The 20025-nt window shown below is 33.7% G+C and overlaps 4 protein-coding genes and 1 non-coding gene across 5 annotated transcripts; 2 read left to right on the top strand and 3 right to left on the bottom strand.

Moving 5' to 3' along the window:
* Nucleotides 1-1118: 1118 nt before the first annotated feature.
* LOC129309070 (glutamine synthetase leaf isozyme, chloroplastic-like) lies at nt 1119-5199 on the top strand. Its single transcript, XM_054950416.1, has 14 exons — nt 1119-1299; nt 1704-1969; nt 2162-2201; nt 2287-2390; nt 2483-2531; nt 2631-2737; nt 3105-3192; nt 3291-3419; nt 3510-3584; nt 3778-3831; nt 3904-3941; nt 4030-4189; nt 4295-4353; nt 4680-5199. The coding sequence occupies exons 2-14, from the start codon at nt 1716-1718 to the stop codon at nt 4819-4821; spliced, it is 1299 nt and encodes a 432-aa protein (XP_054806391.1). The 5' UTR covers nt 1119-1299; nt 1704-1715; the 3' UTR covers nt 4822-5199.
* A 115-nt stretch (nt 5200-5314) lies between these two features.
* On the top strand, nt 5315-6799 carry LOC129309071 (membrane protein PM19L-like). Its single transcript, XM_054950417.1, has 4 exons — nt 5315-5734; nt 6009-6228; nt 6343-6388; nt 6492-6799. Exons 1-4 carry the CDS (start codon nt 5608-5610, stop codon nt 6591-6593), a joined length of 495 nt encoding a protein of 164 aa, XP_054806392.1. The 5' UTR covers nt 5315-5607; the 3' UTR covers nt 6594-6799.
* A 58-nt stretch (nt 6800-6857) lies between these two features.
* Nucleotides 6858-6929, bottom strand: TRNAP-UGG (transfer RNA proline (anticodon UGG)). The gene has a single exon. It is a non-coding gene; the product is annotated as a tRNA-Pro (tRNA).
* An 857-nt stretch (nt 6930-7786) lies between these two features.
* On the bottom strand, nt 7787-9954 carry LOC129309244 (BI1-like protein). Its single transcript, XM_054950725.1, has 4 exons — nt 9629-9954; nt 8682-8795; nt 8400-8557; nt 7787-8206 (listed from the first exon to the last, which is right to left on the bottom strand). Exons 1-4 carry the CDS (start codon nt 9879-9881, stop codon nt 8000-8002), a joined length of 732 nt encoding a protein of 243 aa, XP_054806700.1. The 5' UTR covers nt 9882-9954; the 3' UTR covers nt 7787-7999.
* A 6186-nt stretch (nt 9955-16140) lies between these two features.
* LOC129309409 (pentatricopeptide repeat-containing protein At5g18950-like) lies at nt 16141-18433 on the bottom strand. The gene has a single exon (XM_054950980.1). The coding sequence runs from the start codon at nt 18208-18210 to the stop codon at nt 16429-16431; it is 1782 nt and encodes a 593-aa protein (XP_054806955.1). The 5' UTR covers nt 18211-18433; the 3' UTR covers nt 16141-16428.
* Nucleotides 18434-20025: the final 1592 nt, after the last annotated feature.

Raw genomic sequence — 20025 nt, 5'->3', positions numbered from 1 at the left:
TGAATTAAATTACCCTTTTCTTTTATGGATATGGTCACTTATTCTTTTTGATCATCTAATTTTTTATTTTTATTTTTCAATCCATTCAATTTCATTGCTTTTTACTAACCAAACATGGTACACTTTGCTCAATCCCATCAACTGAGCCTCTCACAGCTGCCACATCATCAATGCAAGGGCAACACTAGAGAGACAAAGTGTATAATTAGTTTTCAATTTGTTAAAAGTTCATTTGGTGAAAGTTCATTTAATAAAAGTTAGTTGTTGTAATAAAATTTATATTTGAATGTATTTTTTTAAAAGTCAGTTTGATACACTGAAAGTTGTTTGAATTATGATAGTGAAATGCACTTTTAAATGTACAATTATCAAAAAGGACATTGATTCATGATGATTTATAATTTTTATTATACAAATGTAATATATTTGAAATATTTAAAAAATATGATAAATATTTTAAATAATATAAAATTTGATCTATAATGCTAAAAACTTAATATCTAGTTATTTATACTTTTTTAATTTGTAATTTTGAAAAATGTGATAAATATTTGTAATTTTTATTATACAATAATGCTAAAAAACAACATGATTAATTATTCAATTTATAATTCTAAAAACTTAATACCTAATTATTATTATTGAAATGATAATTATATTTTAATGAATTAACTATTTTTTAAATAAAAGAATGAGAGATTAAGCTTGAGATAATATGGTCAAATAATATTTTACTTTTTAAATTTATTTTTTAAAAATTTTAAATAGTTGTGCTTTTTCATTTATTTTCAGTTACTAGATGCTTTCAAAATATAGTTTACTGTAAAATATTTTATTCAAGTAATTTTAACATTTTAAAAATAAAATTTCACTCTTTGAATGTGAAACTGAGAGTAACATAGCTTTTTGGACTGTACCAGCAACACTAATTTAGATCTGTAGAGAAATGACAAAGCACGAGTTTGTGTCCTCATAGTTTCTCGAGATCCAAAGAAAAAACCTGTCATTACGCTTGAAAATTTTGAGTAATGTTCGTGATATAATCAGGGCAGATGTTAATGAACCTTATCCACTGTATATCTAAAGAAACACATGTTACGAGCCTAGGCTTCTTGGCAGCCATTAAAGCAGCGAAAACTATTTTCGCCCACTCATAGTGCATCCCTATCTGTTTTGGAAAAGCCAAGAGATCATTCCATTTCCCACCACTTAGTCTTTCCCACCACCCTCTGTCTCTGACACACTCCGACACAGGGCCACATTCCTGTCGAAGAAGCTCCGGTCTTGGTCCTTCTTCAGGTGATTTCCTTCTGCCATTTTGTACTTAAAGCGTTCTCTCTCTCTCTCTCTCTCTCTCTCTCTCTCTCTCATGACGAATCGTTTAAGAGCATTTTTCTTTTGGTTCTGGGTTTTGCTGGCTACTTTCTTGAATCTGGGTAACTTCGTCATACTTGACAGAGTCTCATTGCGAATAAACGTGTGTTTTATATATAAATCCTTGCCGATTGCAGAACCATTTCCTTATCTTCAGTTAAAAAAGGATTTTCGGGTTGAAGAGCATGTGTGCTGTTGAGTATGATGAACATTAAGGTCAAGATCATAATGATACTGTAGAACGTGCTGCATGATTCATGTGCTTGATTCTGATTACGGCATTGTCTTGTGTAATCAAAATTGACTTCTCTTTTTGGTACCATCTTCAGTGAGAAGCAAACATGGCACAGATTCTGGCACCGTCTACACAATGGCAGATGAAGATCACTAAAAGCTCTCACAAAGCAAGTCCCATTACATCAAACATGTGGGGTTCTTTACTGTTGAGACATGATAAGAAAGGTGCACCTGCCAGCTCTGCTAAGTTCAGAGCTCTGACTATCAAATCTGAAAGCGGTGTCGTCAACAGGATAGAGAAGCTACTTAATATGGACGTCACTCCATACATTGATAAGATAATAGCTGAGTACATTTGGTATTTATACCACTCTCTGTCTTCTCTTTATCTCTCTGTCACTCCTGCTCTCTTATGCAGGTGCCTGGATTTAAATCTTTGAAAAAATAGTTGTACTAGTCATAAAACCTTTTCACAGGGTTCAACTATCATATGATATTTTCTTTATCCTTTTTCTTAATGAGCACAACTATGTATATCATTTTCAAATAGGGTTGGAGGGACAGGAATTGATGTGCGCAGCAAATCAAGGGTATGTTATTTCGGAATTGTAAACAGGCTTGGAGAAGATGTTATTTGATTGTCTGTTAGAGTATATTATATTTTTAAAATTTCAGACAATAACAAGGCCTGTTGATCACCCCTCTGAGCTCCCTAAGTGGAACTATGATGGATCTAGCACCGGACAAGCACCAGGTGAAGACAGTGAAGTAATCCTATAGTAAGAAGTTTGATAACTTGTGCCCCTTTTGATGTTACCTTATGCGCAATTATTTATTACTGGTTGATTTTAAATTTCTTCCTTTGTTTAAGTCCTCAGGCAATTTTTAGAGATCCCTTCCGTGGTGGAAACAACATTTTGGTAAGAGCTGTGATATTCAAAATACATCTGATGGCATGTTGATTGAAGTTGAGACGCAGACATGATGAAGCTAATTTGTAATTTATTGCCTTTGCAAAGGTGATTTGTGATTCTTACACACCAGCTGGTGAGCCTATCCCCACAAACAAACGTCACAGAGCTGCTGAAATCTTTAGTAACCCAAAGGTCGTAGCCGAAGTTCCATGGTATACATTCTCTTAATTTTTTTTAATATCACGGGAAAAAACTTCTACTTTAATATTCTCTATGAAAGTTCCTAATTACTTTTGAGGTTAAGTAACTGCTACTCGGTATTGCACTCTAGCTTACACAAATCTAGAGACAATTTCTCAGAAAAATCACCATTTTAGTATGATCATAAAGATTGAAATTGCCAACAAATATCCTGATATATCTAGTATTTCTTGTCTGGTGGTGATTGCTGATATTTAGACATGAAAAGTATCCTCCTTCTTTGTATCACCTATCAGAATCTATGACAACTGAACTATTGATTTTGAATCATGACCTTAAAACAGAACACATGCTAATTTCTATGTTGTTTGTTCTAAGGTATGGAATAGAACAAGAGTACACCTTACTTCAAACAAATGTGAAATGGCCTTTGGGTTGGCCAGTTGGAGCTTATCCTGGTCCTCAGGTAATGTCAATTGTTGTATTCACCTGTCGACTATCATTCACATGTTCCAAGAATTTGTGATATTGCAAGATGAATTTAAGTATATTTTCATGTATTAGGGTCCTTATTACTGCAGTGCTGGGGCCGACAAGTCTTTTGGCCGTGATATATCAGATGCTCATTACAAGGCTTGCTTATATGCTGGAATCAACATCAGTGGAACCAATGGGGAAGTTATGCCTGGGCAGGTTCTCTTCTCACCATTACCTTTCTTTTAGGGATGGTTGATCTATCTATCAACTTAGTTTTTCTCACAATTTCTTTCATTGCAATTGCAGTGGGAGTATCAAGTTGGTCCTAGTGTAGGTATTGAAGCTGGAGATCATATCTGGTGTTCAAGGTACATCCTTGAGGTAAATATTCTACCTAAGCCTAGCTATACATATAAAGACCTATGGACCATTTAATAGAGAAATTTGTAAGATCATGACAGTGTCAGTCTTCCATTTTGATATCACAACATATTGTGTTTTGTTTTTATTGTCACTTTCCCCAGTTTTGTTTATTTCTATCAAGTATGTCACTTTTTTTTTCCTTTTCTGACAGAGAATTACTGAGCAAGCTGGTGTTGTTCTCTCACTTGATCCAAAACCAATTGAGGTACTGTGATGCACAAATGAAAGTCAGTGTCCTTCATTGATAGTTATCTCAAGTTTTTTTTCCCCGTTACAGGGTGACTGGAATGGTGCTGGATGCCACACTAATTTCAGGTTTCGGGACTTTGCCATTGATCACAATATCACATGTCTTAGTAACTTCATTAATTACTGAACTGTTAACCTGTCATTGACTTTGCAGTACCAAGAGCATGAGGGAAGATGGAGGGTACGACGTAATAAAGAAGGCAATTTTAAACCTCTCACTTCGCCACCAGGAACACATAAGTGCATATGGAGAAGGGAATGAGAGAAGGTTAACAGGAAAGCATGAGACAGCCAACATTAACACATTTTCTTGGGTATGCTTGACAATATCAATACCTTTACTGGTGCCAAGACTAACCATTTAAAAAAAGCAACAACTCAACCTTATTTAAAATATTTTCATAAAATAAAACTTGCAGGGAGTGGCTAATCGTGGTTGCTCTATACGTGTGGGTAGAGACACGGAGAAGAATGGAAAGGTAACATTATCAACTAAGCTTTGTGGTAGCTATGCTCAGGTCTTCTTGAACAATAGAAAGAACCATATAGGCTCATTTTTTTATTTATAATAAAAAAACTCAGATAACTATAGACTAAGTTCAATTAGAAGCTTTAACTACATGATTTCTCTTCTAGACAAGCTCACTTTGAACACTTGTGGACTGACACTGTCTTGCCTTGTCACCATGGACTTATTTTCAATGATTTATATTCTGTCATTTACAAATAAGCATTTTGTTTTCGCTAAATTGTTCAAGTTAGCTCTCTATTTTATTGGTTTACCTTGTCTGTACTTTGGGTTGCAGGTTACTTGGAAGACCGGCGTCCGGCTTCAAACATGGATCCATACATTGTGACCTCATTGCTGGCAGAAACTACATTATTGTGGGAGCCAACACTGGAGGCTGAAGCTCTTGCAGTTCAGAAGTTGGCATTGAAGGTCTAATTTGTTGGCTGGTGATATTCTGGATGGAACCGAGAGCCACTTGGGATAAACTTTTGGTGGGTGCTGGAAAGCTCTTCCACTTCCATTTTAGACAATTCAGACTCTAGAATGGATCTTGTCTAGACAGAAGTTAAGAATTGAGGAGCTGCAATTCTAGTTATTGAGTTTGTCAGATAAAACCCATATGGACCAGAAATCTCCTTGGTTGTACTGGTTCTGGTTAAATTTTTATGATGCTTGTGCTCAAGTCTAGGATCTCATCGATCAACAGCCATGTAATTAGCCCCTTTTCTTTTTGGTTTGATCTCCAATTAAAGATAGAAATTGTTGAACAAGACCTCTCAGTTAATAATATTTCTAAAAGCTTAGTTGATGAAAGAGTATAATGGTATCGTGCAATCTATATAACTAACACCAGCACCACCTAATAGGATAAGAATTTTTATTGTTGTTGCTGTGCAATTGAAGATGGAATGATCCCAGAAAAAGCAGTGGCCTGAATATTATTATAGAATATAAAAGAAGATAAAACAGGATGTAAGGAAGATTCGTTCCCTCCTTCTAGAGGAAGGCTAAATGTGCGTGGAAAGGAATATAAGCCGTTTCTTTCTATCGAAGAAAATCATTTCAATGTTGACAGCAACGAAGAGCCCTGTGGGTGGATTAACTTTGTATATTATATTTCCTGGTAAAACAATGAGAAGAATACTGCTTTGCTTATATGAGGATACATCGTGGCTCGAGAAGGATCATCATTTCAGGTTTTGTTTTTGAGCTTCTAACACCATGGCTTCAGGAGGATCCAAATCCGTAGCCAGCATCCTCTTAGTACTAAATTTAGTGCTGTATGTGGTTATTACTGTAATTGCTTCGTGGGCAGTGAATCATGGGATTGAACATTCTCGTGAAACAGGTAGGGGTGTTTCTCTCTCTCTCTCTCTCTCTCTCTCTGTTTCTCTCTCTATTACTGCACAACCGCAAACGTACACTGTTAAGATTCAAACTGAAGAATAGTAAAACTTTCACGATGTATTTCTTCTTGATTGTTAAATTTTGTGAAATACCATAACAGTGTCTAAGATTGTTACATCTATCCTTGAAAAAATCTAGGATGTCATGTATAGCATATGGCAGACATGTCATATTTTGGAATGTAATGTCAACACTGTATGTGTATGGATTCTCAGCATCTAGGTTGCCGATTCCAGCTCGAATATTCCCAATATACTTTCCAATAGGGAATATGGCGACAGGGTTCTTCATATTATTCAGTCTCACAGCTGGGGTCGTGGGCATCACCACCTCACTTACTGGACTACACAACCTTTCTCAATGGAATGCCCCAAACTTGAATGCAGCAGCTGTTTCTTCTTTCACAACTTGGGCATTCACTGTACTAGCCATGGGGTGAGTCTTGTGTTTTGATGTTGCTTTTTCATTTTTCATTGTTGTTTTAGTGTCTTTTTTAAGCGTGTATGATTCACAAATTCACATGGGTATTGATGTTTTATCTTGGTACAGATTTGCATGCAAAGAGATTGAGCTTGGTTGGACACACTCAAATCTGGTAAGTTGCTTCAAGTCTGGCTTAAACAAAATGTATAATATGTAATTTCCAGTATAATCATTCTTTGATTCTTTCGCTGCGATTGTTATGTTTGCTTTTGCAGCGCACGTTAGAGATATTCACAATAATTGTAACTGCGACTCAAATGTTATGCACTGGTGTTATCCACGTTGGGGTTTCAGAGTCTCCAAGTGCCGCATACTGAGCTTCGCTTTCATCACCAACTTCATTTCTCTTTCAAACACCTCAAATCGATGCTTCTGGGCTTTGTATTTTGTGATTCTCTTGCGTTTTTATCTCTGTTTTTATTTCATTTATGGGTGAAAATTTGATTTGTATGTTTTTGTACTTTCTCTTCGTTTCGATTTGATTATGGAATGCGTGATCTATTCACGGGACCTACAAAATAGATGTTTGCTTATGCAACGCCATTTGTCTTATGGCAAAAAATACAACACTAGCAGTGGCGGGGGCATTCCGAGAATCGAACTCGGGACCTCTCGCACCCAAAGCGAGAATCATACCACTAGACCAAATGCCCTCTTGGTTAGTAAGGTATGTCTAGATATACTTAAAACAAGCCTATTACGGCCATTAACATAACCAACCCGCCATTGTTTTGGGACATTTTGACTGACCAGGGTAGAACATAGTCATTGTAAAAGGCAAAGATAAATATTTAAAACAAAATCAAGAAATAAAAAATAGTTTAACTTTTTTTCTTTTATATGGCAATTATCTTGCATATAGCCAACTAAATATTTGATAATTTGAAACAATAAACTTGCTGGGACTTCAGTCAACTACTTGTTACATTTAATTTTAATTCTGCTTGAGAAATGTCTTTCATAAAAGATGCCATTTATTTACTTAAAACCTATTTGGTTATTAGAGAGAAATGAAATGAAATAATTTATACAAAAACAAAACAAACTAAAAAATTAAGAAAATAGAAAAATTAAAACTATCAAATGATACAGAGATGGGAATAAGAATTGTCATGAATGAAATCATCAATTCTCATTCCCACCTTACCATTATTCCAAAACTTTCACATCTCTAAAATTTTCATCTCTCTATCAACACAGCCCTATTTTAATCTATCTCATTCACTATCAACACGTTCCTCTTTTCATTTCATCTCAATAACCAAATGGGCCCTCAAACTCATGCATAAAATCAAGGATCGTGCAATCTTCATGTTGATTGGTGACGACAAAAGGATAAGAGCGATAATCCACCCACACAGATGTAGAATTCACCATCTGACAAAATGTCTTTTATGGTAGTAATGCATGCCATAAAATATTAAATGAGCTAAATTGATGTTGTGGGCCACATAAAGTTATTTTTTTTTATTTAGCTAAATAATTCAACCTGCAAGAGGGGGCCTCAAAATCACATGCAAAATATGTCACAATTTACCCGAGGCAACTGTAAACTTGAAATTTTACAAGCTATTAAAGCATTTGTCAGCTGCAAAGGAATACTAGAGAAGGCATGGAACATCTTCATAATGTTTCCCTCGTGAATATAATACACATCCAACCAAGAAAGTAGTATTTCATTTATTTTAATCAATAAAAACCCATTTTACAGAATGACTAATTTCTAATTGTTCCCCTCCCTCAGCATCCTCATGATGGTAAGGAAGAGGTTCAGAATGTCAAGATAAAGAGTGACTGAGGCCCCAATGTACTCATCATAAGTAAAACGCTTGATCAGGTTGTCAGTATCATAGACAATGTACCCACTGAAAATCATGGCACCGATTCCACCATAAATAGCATTTGCTGTTGGTCCAAGAGGGAAGAACATCTACACAGGAAGACATTAAGTCTCATGTCAAAACCAACATAGCTAGCATTCTTTATATGTAAATGGCCAGAGTGCAGCGGTCGTGACAGAACTGTACAACATCTTTAACCTTAAAGTGCATAAATCTTAAAAATTGTACTCAAGAAGTCTGGTTCAAAATGAATAGCTATCATGAAGCGAAAGAATATCAAACCTGCATCATGCTAGTAAGGAAGAGGGTAAAGAGACAGGCGAACAATATAGGACCAAGGTAGCTGAAATCCTTGCCCTTCTTTGAAGCCCAGAAGGTATATCCAGTTAGAGAGGAAACTACAGCCGAGGTCAAAATCAATGCTTCAAGGACAATTTTTCCTGAAGGCAGTCCACCAAGATATAATCAGAAACAAGTTTAGCGTCCGACAGGAAACATAAATTTAGAATGTCACTGGACACTGGGGGATCATAATATCAGAAAATTGAGGAAAATGATACCAACCACTAGTGTTTGCGCAGGTTATTCCAACAGTCAAGCTTATAGACACGGTGAAAAGTCCAAGAAGGATGTAGTTATGAGGATGCTTTTGCTGGTATTTGAGTAAAGGAAGCAAGACTGCAAAAGAATTCAGATTCATTTGTAGGTGTAAACATATTAGCTCAATTAGAAGAGTAAACGTACAGCAATTACCTAACAAAGACTCAAGGTAATGAATTTACATAAATTCAAGAAATTTGAACCAATAAATATATGAAGGATAGATATCCTTTTATGCAAAATTCTTTGCATATTATAACATCAAAAAATTCAGAGGACAACAGTACAATAGCAGAGAACAAAAATATATCTTCCTGAAAGAATGCATGACTCAATGGCACCTCATGACAATCTAATAAGAGGAGTGATAAGAAATGCCATCAACAAGTCAAATTACAATTAAGGCACGCAAATTGAGTGATCTCGAGAAGAATTTAGCGCGTGTAAACATGAAGCGGAAAGAAAAACCTTTATGCTCGTAATTTCCAAAGTAGCAAAGAAACGGCAGCGAGAAAGACAAGAATAAGCATCATTGACAATTCGATCGCAATGCACAGTTATATTCACAGATGCACGACATACCAACACAGATATGAATTGAATCAAAGAGAAATCATCCAAACTCATCAACACATCAGAAAATATTGCTAGATCAGAAAGAAAATAAGAGGACATGGAAAGAGGGGGAAATCCGAGACAAAAATAGGAAAAATGGAACAATCTTTTTACAGAATACCCCAGATAAAACTTGGGGGGGGACTTAGAAACTATTGGCAGATCAGGAAGGAGGGAAAAAGATCCAGAGCAGACAAGGAAAAACGAGAAACCCTAGACATAACCAGAAATACAGGTAAACAAAAAGGAAATGAAAAACAGAAAGAGAAAGAAAGCAGATCCGGAAGGGAACGTACAGAGAAAGGGGAGGAAGATGACGAAGAGGAGAAGTCCGGAGTTGCCCCTGAGAAGATCGTTGATGGGAGTATACAAGACGGTGACAAAGGAAACGAGGGTGGTGAGAAGAAGCTGAAAAGAAAGGATGCCATAGACCTTGCGGATGAAGCCCCAACGAAGCTGGTTCTCGGCGGGGCTGAGACCCGGGTACAGAACCTCCCCTGACTCGAGGTCGTAATCGACCTTGCTGCTCACGCTCGTGTATCCCTGCATCCTCTCCCCTCTCTCATCCCTCTCTCAATCCCTATGAGATTGAGCTTCACCCCTCCTCCATTAATTCCGATGCATCTCTTGACCTTGACCTTGTCCTTGCCGCCTCAACTTATTTTCACCTCATTTTGTTTTAATTAATTTTTTGATTTGATGTGACATTTACCATAGTTTTTTTGCCATACTATTTCTTTAATGTGTGTGTAAAGTAAAAAAAAAGAGCCAAATTTAAAAATTTTATTTAAATAAAGATTTAAGTTTTAAAAAATAAGTGATTTTTATAGTAACAGAATTTCAGGCCCGCTGATAAGTTGTAAGGCTTGGACTATCTCTTGAACCTTCTTACAACTTTTTTAAAAATAAAAACTTACAATATGATTAGTTTAGGCCTTTTTTTAAATGTAGAATTTTCTTGATTTAAAAATAAAAATGTTTCTTTTATTAAAAAATTTGAATTAGATTATTATTTTAAAAAAAAATTTTTAATAATCATTAATTTTTAAAATTAAATGTGTTATATTAGTGAAAGACTAGTCAACAATAATTTTTCAATCTTTCAAACATTGCATATAATATTTTAAATATTTCAATCATAATAATAGCTAGTGAATAAGCATTTAATATAGGTTGCTGTGTTTTGATAAAGTATCATGCTCGCCTCTTTTTACATTATTTACAAAATTTTGTACATGTGGTTAAATTGTTTGGTATTATTTTATGGTAGTTTTTATATTTTGTCTCCTGATGTGTGTGTGCTCCATCTATTTAAAGTATTATTTTTTATTTTTTTTATATAAATAAAATCACTTATTTTAATAAATATTTATTATATAATTTTTAAATCACACCTTATAATTTACATCAACGAGAAATAATTAATGCACGTTTATGTTAATTAATATAAGATATTTTAGTTCAATTTTTTTTTTTAAATATAATTATTATAATTAACGAACTTTTTAAAACTGTGTGATATATTTTCTTTCTCTTCTGTATAAAAACAGAGGGAGTATTTGACAATGACAATTTAATTAATATTTAACGTGGGTGATGATGAAAAAATTATAGAGATAATTGATATTAAATCTTTATCTCCATCTTTAACTAATAGACCTACATTTAAAGGATTTAATATTCTATTTTTAGATAATGACGAGGATAATTTAAATTAATGAAGATTTTAATTTTTATTTTAAATTTAAATTTTTAAATATTGGTTTGATGTGAAACATTAATTTATTTTATGTTAAATTTTATAATATTTTATTAAAATATAATATAATATTAAATTATTTTTATTGTTTTCAAAAATTCTCTGAATAAAGATCAGGCCGCACTCGCCTGATTTCCTATCACTATATGTGTGCACTGAAAAGGAGCCTTGACAAAAAGAAAAAAAAAAGTAGCCTGAAATAAAAAAAATACTTTGAAATACTGATAAAATTAGAGCCAGCGGATATACTGCATTGATATATGGCATCAAAAGTCATCAACTCCAAGTTTTATGGTGGGTCATGCTCATGTTGAATCAAATCTTTTTTTCTTTTTTTGAAGGAGACACAATCTTATTTAAATTAATCTTTGACAAAAAAAACTTATTTAAATTAATCAAAATTAATTAAATATAACTTCTGAAAACAGATGCAAAGTAAATTATAGCTTATCACTAGTATATATTCCATAACCAAATGTAAATTATAATATGTGTTTATTCGGTCTGTTTAAGTTATAAAATTCACTAATTTAGGTCAACTCTTGCAATGGGAGACGAAGTAAACAAAAAGTCAAAAACATTTGAGGAGGGAGGGAGGTAAGACGGCAACAGTCCGTAAAGACAAGGAATACTTCTGTGAGTATGAAAATAAAATTCAATAAAAAGAAAAAGCAAAGGAATTCACTCAAAAATCTTATTTTATAGGGTAAACTGGTGAAGACAGAACTTTTTTTGTTCCTTTTATAAATTATCTTATTAAATTTTCAATACAAATTTTTACTTTTACTCTCAATTAAATGTTATAAACATAAGTTATTAAAGTATGTATATTTAATAAAGATAGTGTAAAAATTTATTAAATTTTAAAACATAATTAATGAATTTTAAAGCTTTTTTTTATTATGATAAAATACGTTAAAAGTGACTTATAAATAATATTAGAGGAATAATATTTAATTGCAGTATGCAACAAGAATATAATATGCATTATGCTATGACCTTGGTAATTTTTAGGTGAAAATAAGTTTGTCAATATCAGATTGATTTTTCTTAAAATTCTAAATACAGTAAATAAACTCTTTTCAATTAATTTTATTTTATATATTAGATATGGAGGACCAAGTAAATTTATCAAACTTCGTTAAATTTGGAAATTGTTAAAACTACTTGGCTTTGTTTTTTTTACCATCTTAACTTGTACTTATTAAAAATGGTATGCTACTTGTTAATTCCTTCGTGTTACGTAATAAGTTCATTATATTATTTGTTAATTATCTAACTTGTTTTAGATTCATTATAACTTGTTAAATTATTAACTTAACTTGTAAAATCTATTATATTACTTGGCATGAGGGATTTAACATGAAATGTTAAATTATTAACTTAACTTGTAAAATTCTTTACATGTTTATAACAAATAGTGTAAGAGATTTAACAAATCATATTATGCATTTAACAAGTTATGCTAAGCAATAATCCATATTTTTTATTCATTTCTGTTAAGGGTACTTTAGTCATTTTGCTTGTGAAATTATTTTCATTTGAATCCCAATAGTGTGCATCATATTTTCATATTTATTTAGTCTTGATTTTTCACTTAGTTACAACCATGGTCCTAATATAAAATTCTCCCTATTAGATTTGCGGATCAAATTTCAAAATCTCCCACTAAGAACCCATCTACTCATAAGTATGGCATATAAATTTAAGTAAACTCATCCGATTAAGCTAATAAATTATTAAATCAATGTTTCAATTGTTTAATAAAATACTTTATTTATGATCAATTTAATCACTGTTTGATTGTGATTTTAATTTTAACTCTTAAGTTAATACCTTGATTGATTTGGTTCTTACTTTGCAAGTGACTTGTTGCGAGGTTGTCTATCAAACATTATTTTTCAATCTTTAAATTAACAATGCCGATCCGCATTCATCGCATTGGCTTTCGCTCTTAGCTTCAGACAACAAATGGCAAATAATTAATTCTCCATGTAGCTACTGCCCAACTATGATGACAAATGACCTACTTTGTTCAGTGTCATATGCTTTAAAGAGATTTTTATTATAAATCATTTCATTGGAAGCTGAAAAAAATGTGCTTCGCTTATGATTTTTTTATTGCTGGTATATATCCTCTTCATGAAGATAATTCTATTTAAAGTAGTCAAAGATTAAATGTAAGCACCTTTCTCCATAAAAATTCAGACATTGATCCATCAAGTTGTAAGAAACTAGCTTCAACTAAATCCAATTCCAATTGGTTTTGAAAACTGACTTTTTTTTTTTTTCCTACTTAAAAGCATAGAAAAAATATTATATCATTGGCACAGAAAAGAGAGAGAAATATTATGTCAAACTATCTCTTGCGTTTTTTTAGTTGCTGACGGACAGCCAACATAAGGAGATCTTTGATCCTATAAAATTATAAAAGGAAAAAAAAAAAGACAGGAGGGAAAGAGGGAGAGAGAGAGGAGCTGAGAACCAAGCAAAGCTTACTGCCTTACTGCAATCCCCAGCAACTACTATTTCGAGTAGCTCTTATCACAAGCACAGCCTATCTTACATTATTTTCATATTGACCAAAGTACAAGCATGAAATTTAAAACCCAGCCATGATTCATATCAAGGGAACCAGTATGACATGACCTAGAAGCCCCCTACCTGCAGCTGCATATTGCAAGAACCCCGTTATATTCCAAATATCAGTTCAGCCATTTCAGTTTCATCACAAATAATTGGTAACAACTATCAACGTCTTATGAAATGAAATCAATCCATAAAATCAGGAAATTATAACCCAAAATCTCAGTTCGGATGCTGACGACTGTTAACATGTCCTCTCAGCCCAGTATTAATGCCCAACAAATAAACCTAATATGGCCAATTATCCAACATATATGTGTTCAGGCCACAATTCTTGAATAGTCTTCTAGGACTCCGTGTTACTGTTTATCTTTGTCCATTTGCACCCGTATCACATTACACTTAGAGCCGGTAATTCAGGCGGACCGGGCTTATTCGGGTCGGGCTCAATTCAGGCCGGCTTACTCGGATCGGGCTTAAAGCATCCTACCCCTTCTAAAAAGCCCATATAGCCAAGCCCGACCTTAACACCTTCGGGCTTCGGGCTTATTCGGGCTGGCCCGGATACCCAAAACTTTTTAAAAATATTTTTTCTGTATTTTTTGAACCAATTTTAATTTTTAAATAATTCTATTAATCGTAAAATATTATCTTAATTTTAAAAGAATAAAATAAAATATAATTTATCAACTTTGCATTTAAGTAGCTCTGTTATTATTTTGTTATATTATGTATAATTTATTCATGAATGTTTCCTTTACTTGTAAATTAATATCTTAATTATTTAAATATTGCTCTTATCATAGTCATATATAAATATTTTATATATTTTAATTAAATTAAATTATTTTAATTATGATTAAGCTGATCCCAATTCAATCATAGTTAGACTACTAACTTAAAATTATTATTTCGATTAGTTCAAAGTTTTAAATAACTTTTAGGTAAATTATACTTTTCATTTTTATGAATATAAAAAAATTGCCATCATTATATTATATAAAAAATTATTTAATTATGAGTAAAATATTATTTTTTTTGAAATCATTTTTCTTTAACTTTTTATATTGTTTAACTCTTATATAAAAGGAATTCTTACTCTAGTTTACTCTTAATTTTTAACCAAATCTAGCATGGACAATAACCAAGTAATTATTCAAGAATATTATTCTATTTATTATGTTTATCTAGTAGTAGAGTCAGAAATTCGTACATGCCTAAATTTTATTTTTAAAATTATTTTCAATTTTATTTTTACTTTAAAATTAATTCTCTTAATTTATAAAAAATATAAAATTATTTTTTTACATGCAAATGATTTATAGGACTCAAAATTTTTTTTAACAAAAACTGGGTCTTAAAATATTAAAATCAATATTAAATATATTTTCAATATTATTTTAAGATATTTTATTGATTAAAAATAATAAAAATATGAAATATAACAATAATTTTTTTTAAAAAAATAACTACATTAAAACACTTATATATATAGTATTTTGATATAAAATGATATAAAATTTGAAAAATTAATTAATATTTATCATATTTTATATATTTTTTAAAAAATTATTTTTTTATTCGGGTATTCGGGCCAAGCCCGAACCCGATCGGGCTTGGCCCGAATTTCCTCGGGCCTAACAATAAAAAAATAATATTTTTTTCGGGCTTAACCCTAAAATTTTCGGGCGGGTTCGGACTGGCCCGTCGGGCTCGGCACAAATTACCGGCTCTAATTACACTGATTAGACTCACTGTAATCATTCCTCATGGAAGCTAATATACGAATTTCATCACATTTGCCTCTTTAACTTCATAAGGACTAACGCTGTCAAACGATCAAGAAATATCTGGTCTTCAAATCTCAAGAAGCCACCAAAAAGTAGTTATATTATTGACCACACTAATTGCTAAATCCTACCTATATTTCATTCATCAATATGTTCACCCAAATATGCACGTGAAGTTGCAGGCAAATGAAGGGAGAGAGTAGAAATGGACCTCCAATCCAGTAGGCCGACAGAGCAATCTAGCAAGTCATTTTTCAATTGAGTACTCAATAGTGCCATACAAAGAAACTGCCATGCATGATAAAATTATTGGGTCCTCAGAAACAAAATGTTATGAGAAAAAGATCAACTCTAATGCATAACCTTTTCAAAGGTAAATGGAGTTATAGCACAGAAACAAGCAAACACTCTTTCATAATTCGCACAATTGTTTTCCCTGGCAATAAATCTAGTATCAATGGTTGCCTAAACTGAAAATTCACTAACTTTCCAAGGCCATATGCTCTGTTGGCCAACTGGACCAAGCACTTAATAAAAAGTAGAAAGAACAAACAGAGAAAGAAAGGACTAAAGTAAAGAAAACCCAAAATTCAAAAACTCTCAAATTGCTAGATTCACATCAGACTTATGTCCAGCATAGCAGTAGATTGGTCTAGTTTAAACACACATGAAATAAAAATTAGATGCTTATGACAAACGATTTATTATAGGAAAAAAGAAAAGAACTCATGATACACAAGACCAAGGGCTCTGCTCAGCATTTTGAACACAGAATTAAAGCGTTGAAAAAAATAAAAAAAATGGGGGAGGAAAAAAGGACAGAATAAACTTTTACAAGGAAGTCTAATTCTTATTACAAAAGCAATTTCTCCTTCCAGCAGTACTAATCACTATTTCATGATAAACTAAACAAATGCACAGGGGGAAGTTTCAAGATGATTATAACACAAAAATGCCAGATCTATAAATTTCTGTCTAAGATCCTCTCCAAACATGTTTCAGCAAAATTGAAGTTTTTCCCGCCAAATTTCCGCACTAAAGACTCTATCATGTTTTTTTGTAGTGTATATCCTATTGTAAGCGTTTGATCTAAAACAACAAAGACGTTATCTAACTTATCTTTCTTTAAAAGACATTGAATCAGGATTTCAAAAGTCTGCTTCTGTGGTTTCAGCTTCCTATTCAGCATCTCTAACAACCATTCCATAGCTTCCGTAAAATATCCCTGTTCACATAATCCAGTTACAATATAATCATATGTACTGACCGTAGGTTCCCAATTTCTGCAAACCATATCTTTCCAAAACCTTATTGCCTCCTGGGTGTCTCCAACTTCACAAAGTCGTTTGATTAGGGTGGTAATAGAGGAAGTTGACGGCTCTAGGCCCTTTGCCAAGAGTTCGTTAAATAGTTGTTTAGCCTCAGCTAGCTTCCCTTTCTTGAAAAGGCCACTAATGAGAGAGTTGTATGTGATAATATCACAAACAATGCCCTTCTGAGACATTTCTTCAAACAATCTCTGAGCTTCATCTGTCCTTCCATGAAAACACAAGCCCGAAATCATTGTGTTGCAGGTTACTGTGGTTTCTTCATAACCTTTATCACACATCTCCTTGTAGAGCTTTCTGGCCTCATCAAAATCGCCAATTCGACAATACTTATTTATCATTACACTATAGGTATATTCATTTGGAAGAAGTCCCTTTCGAATCATCTCAAACCACAGCTTCCTGGCCTCTCCAAGCCATCCCATGTCACAAAGGCCTTTAATTATTGTTGTGTACATGACCCTATCAGGGAAGTACCCTCTGTCCTTGAGATCATTAAAAATCCGGAAACCTTCAATGTTCTTTCTTCCCTTCAATAGTCCATTTATGATTTCCTGGTACGTAAAGATATCAGGACTACGCCCTTTTGCAATCATAATGTGTAGAAGTTCAGATACTCGGGCATGCTGCTCATCCTTACAGAACCCAGATATAAGTGTGTTGAAAACAACATTGTCAGGGCACAACCCATCTTCCAGAATCTGTCGAAGAAGTTGATAGCCTTCAGAAACTTTGTTATCATCGCAATAGGCTTGAATTAGATAACCAATAGTTTCAACATCAATGTTTGCAATAACATCGGAAACCATCATCTGTTCATACAGTGTCCAAACTAAATCAGTCCTCCCAGCCTTTAAACAAGCAGATAGAGATGCATTCCAAGTTGCAACGGATGGGCAAAATCCAACATTTTTCAACTTCCCAAATATGTTAACTGCCTCCTCGACCATTCCACCACGGCTAAGACGTCGGATGTAACACTCCAAAGATGAAGGCTCGGGAGTAAATCCAGCACAGTCAAGTAAGGATTTTGCTGCGTTGCATGCCTTAGCGTCCACAAGGACATCAAAAAGGGCATTACAAGATGATTGGTCGGGCGAGAAACCACCATGAGAGCAAAGCCAGTTGAAGAAACGCAGGGAGAGAAAGGCATTATTCTGGTGCTTTAAATATGCCTGGAAAAGACAGGGATCGGAGAAATTTAAAGAAGGGAATTCGGAGAGAAGAGTGTGCTCCCATCTGGGCCTTCTTCGAGTAATCAAACAAATTTCATGGATGACGTCCCTATAATTCCCACCACAATCCCCGTCTTTGCTCTCAGTGGCGAGATTTCGCAATTGGCCAGCTGGATCCAGGCGAGCACCAGCAGAGCTATGGCGGATGAAGCTTATGATAGACGAAGGAGCTCTCACCATTCTGAGGTTCAGTGCTTCAAGCTAAACGATGACCGCCAGAAAAGGATGTCAATAACAACAAATTCCTGACAGCGGGTTTCAAACCTATGGAGCGCCGCACAATCTCTTCTCCTCCAGCGTTGAGTCTTCGATGAGGGGACCATGCGGTGCCATTAGCCGTCGAAAAACTGAAGCTCTCGGACGGAATGCATCTCTTCACATTCAGAGGGCTTTTCTCTTTCTCCTTTTCTTTTTGCTTTTTCTTTTTTCTCCCCGCTCCCCCTCTCGGATAGTATTGACTATTCGGGTTTTCTTTTTTTTTTTTTTTTTTTTCAAGTTGGCAAGGCCATGCCACCCCGGTCTGTTTTTTTTTTTTTTTGAAAAAAGAAAGTGAAATGAATATATTAGCAAAGCAGAAAAAGGAGTTCTATAATTTAAAAGAAAATAAAAAGAACAGTTAAAAAAAAGATTAATAAGTCACAACAGCTGATGTTTTTTTATCAAAAAAAAAATTAAAGTCACCAAGCAACTAGAAAATACCTTCAACAAAGCAATCAACCTTTTTTTACATAGGTTTGAAATTTTTTCTATGATCGAGAACGATGACGTGGCCCAAGTTATAAGGGTGATTAGAATTACTTATTATTTGTGTGCGAACAACAAATACCGAATGTACCAAAAATATTGAATCTTAATTTATAATAAAAAGGTCCTGAGCTTTCTTACCATAATTTACTCGGATGTAAAGATATACAAAACTTTGGTAGAACAGTTGTTTTTTTTTATTGAAATGTGAAAATGTTACAAGCCTAGATTGAAAGTAAAACTAACTGATAAAACTAAAAACTAAAAGTGCAGAATGCGATCTTTGTTGAATGTTGACTATCTTTCTTCTGTGTTTTGTCTTCTATTTATAATGTTAGAGTGGTGACTGGTGAGCCTTAAAACTTAGAACGTTTTGTCGAAGAATTAGGGTTCTTGTGAAACTCATAACATGATCTTTACTTAATGTTCTCTACTTTTGGTAATTAACCTGTCTCATTGAAATACTTGGGCATAATGTCTATAGATTTCGAAATCACTTGGAATTATGTTTTTATATGCCAATGGTCTAATTTTCATAACTGGCAAGATTTCGGTATGTTTATTTTATCATGGCCTTCTATTGAGCTCGGGGCCAGTCATTTTATTCAGATTAGGCCTAACTCTTTATTTACTCAGCCCAAATAGTTTTGTGACCTATTTGGACGACATCTCATGTTTAACCCAACACTTATGAAGTTAAAGATTCAATAAAGAATTACTTTCAAGCTTGCAAGCCCAAAAGTATGAGTTATTGTGAAAAACTTTTCAAATTAAGAACTTGCTCAACTTATCATCATTGTATCGGATTTGAGCTTCACAAGATGTAAGCAATAAATTAAAAATTGAATCAGACTGAACGATCAAATTGGTCCAACTGTTAGCTAGTCTGGTTTTCAACTTGATCTATATGAAAAAACTATGTGAGGAGTTGAGCTGTTTCAGACCGTAGTTAAATGGGAACCAAACAGTTCAAAATTTTTTTCTTTCGAAGCCCTGGTAATTGCTAAATGACAGACACACATTGAGGGAAAACACGTGTTGTTTTGCTTCAGCTTCGACTTTGCTCCTCCTCTCCTTTCATTCTCTGTGAATTTGGTAGTGCAGCAGCGTGGTTTCTCTTCTTCCCCTATCAATCAACATCGACCATGGTAGGCACAGACCACGGAGCGCTATTTTCCTCCTCCTCCTCCATCGATAAAGCCAGGCAATGTTTTTTTGTCCTTGTCCTCCTCCCCTATTGATTGAAGCCAG

The sequence above is a fragment of the Prosopis cineraria genome, unplaced genomic scaffold (genome assembly GCF_029017545.1).
Source record: "Prosopis cineraria cultivar Desert tree isolate PC_DT_omini unplaced genomic scaffold, ASM2901754v1 PC4, whole genome shotgun sequence".
Lineage (NCBI taxonomy): Eukaryota > Viridiplantae > Streptophyta > Magnoliopsida > Fabales > Fabaceae > Prosopis > Prosopis cineraria.
The sequence above is the reverse complement of the archived record's forward strand: the minus strand, read 5'-3'. Positions and strand labels throughout refer to the sequence as shown.

Coding starts and splice junctions, on each gene's coding strand:
- LOC129309070 (XM_054950416.1), top strand. CDS start 1,716: ATGGCACAGATTCTGGCACCGTCTACACAATGGCAGATGAAGATCACT. Junction 3,585..3,777: donor GTTCAAGGTACATCCTTGAG/GTAAATATTCTA, acceptor CTTTTCTGACAG/AGAATTACTGAGCAAGCTGG. Junction 4,354..4,679: donor GACACGGAGAAGAATGGAAA/GGTAACATTATC, acceptor ACTTTGGGTTGC/AGGTTACTTGGAAGACCGGC.
- LOC129309071 (XM_054950417.1), top strand. CDS start 5,608: ATGGCTTCAGGAGGATCCAAATCCGTAGCCAGCATCCTCTTAGTACTA. Junction 5,735..6,008: donor TGAACATTCTCGTGAAACAG/GTAGGGGTGTTT, acceptor ATGGATTCTCAG/CATCTAGGTTGCCGATTCCA. Junction 6,229..6,342: donor TTCACTGTACTAGCCATGGG/GTGAGTCTTGTG, acceptor ATCTTGGTACAG/ATTTGCATGCAAAGAGATTG.
- LOC129309244 (XM_054950725.1), bottom strand. CDS start 9,881: ATGCAGGGATACACGAGCGTGAGCAGCAAGGTCGATTACGACCTCGAG. Junction 8,558..8,681: donor AACCTGCGCAAACACTAGTG/GTTGGTATCATT, acceptor GACTGCCTTCAG/GAAAAATTGTCCTTGAAGCA. Junction 8,207..8,399: donor TCCTTACTAGCATGATGCAG/GTTTGATATTCT, acceptor CTTCCTGTGTAG/ATGTTCTTCCCTCTTGGACC.
- LOC129309409 (XM_054950980.1), bottom strand. CDS start 18,210: ATGGTGAGAGCTCCTTCGTCTATCATAAGCTTCATCCGCCATAGCTCT.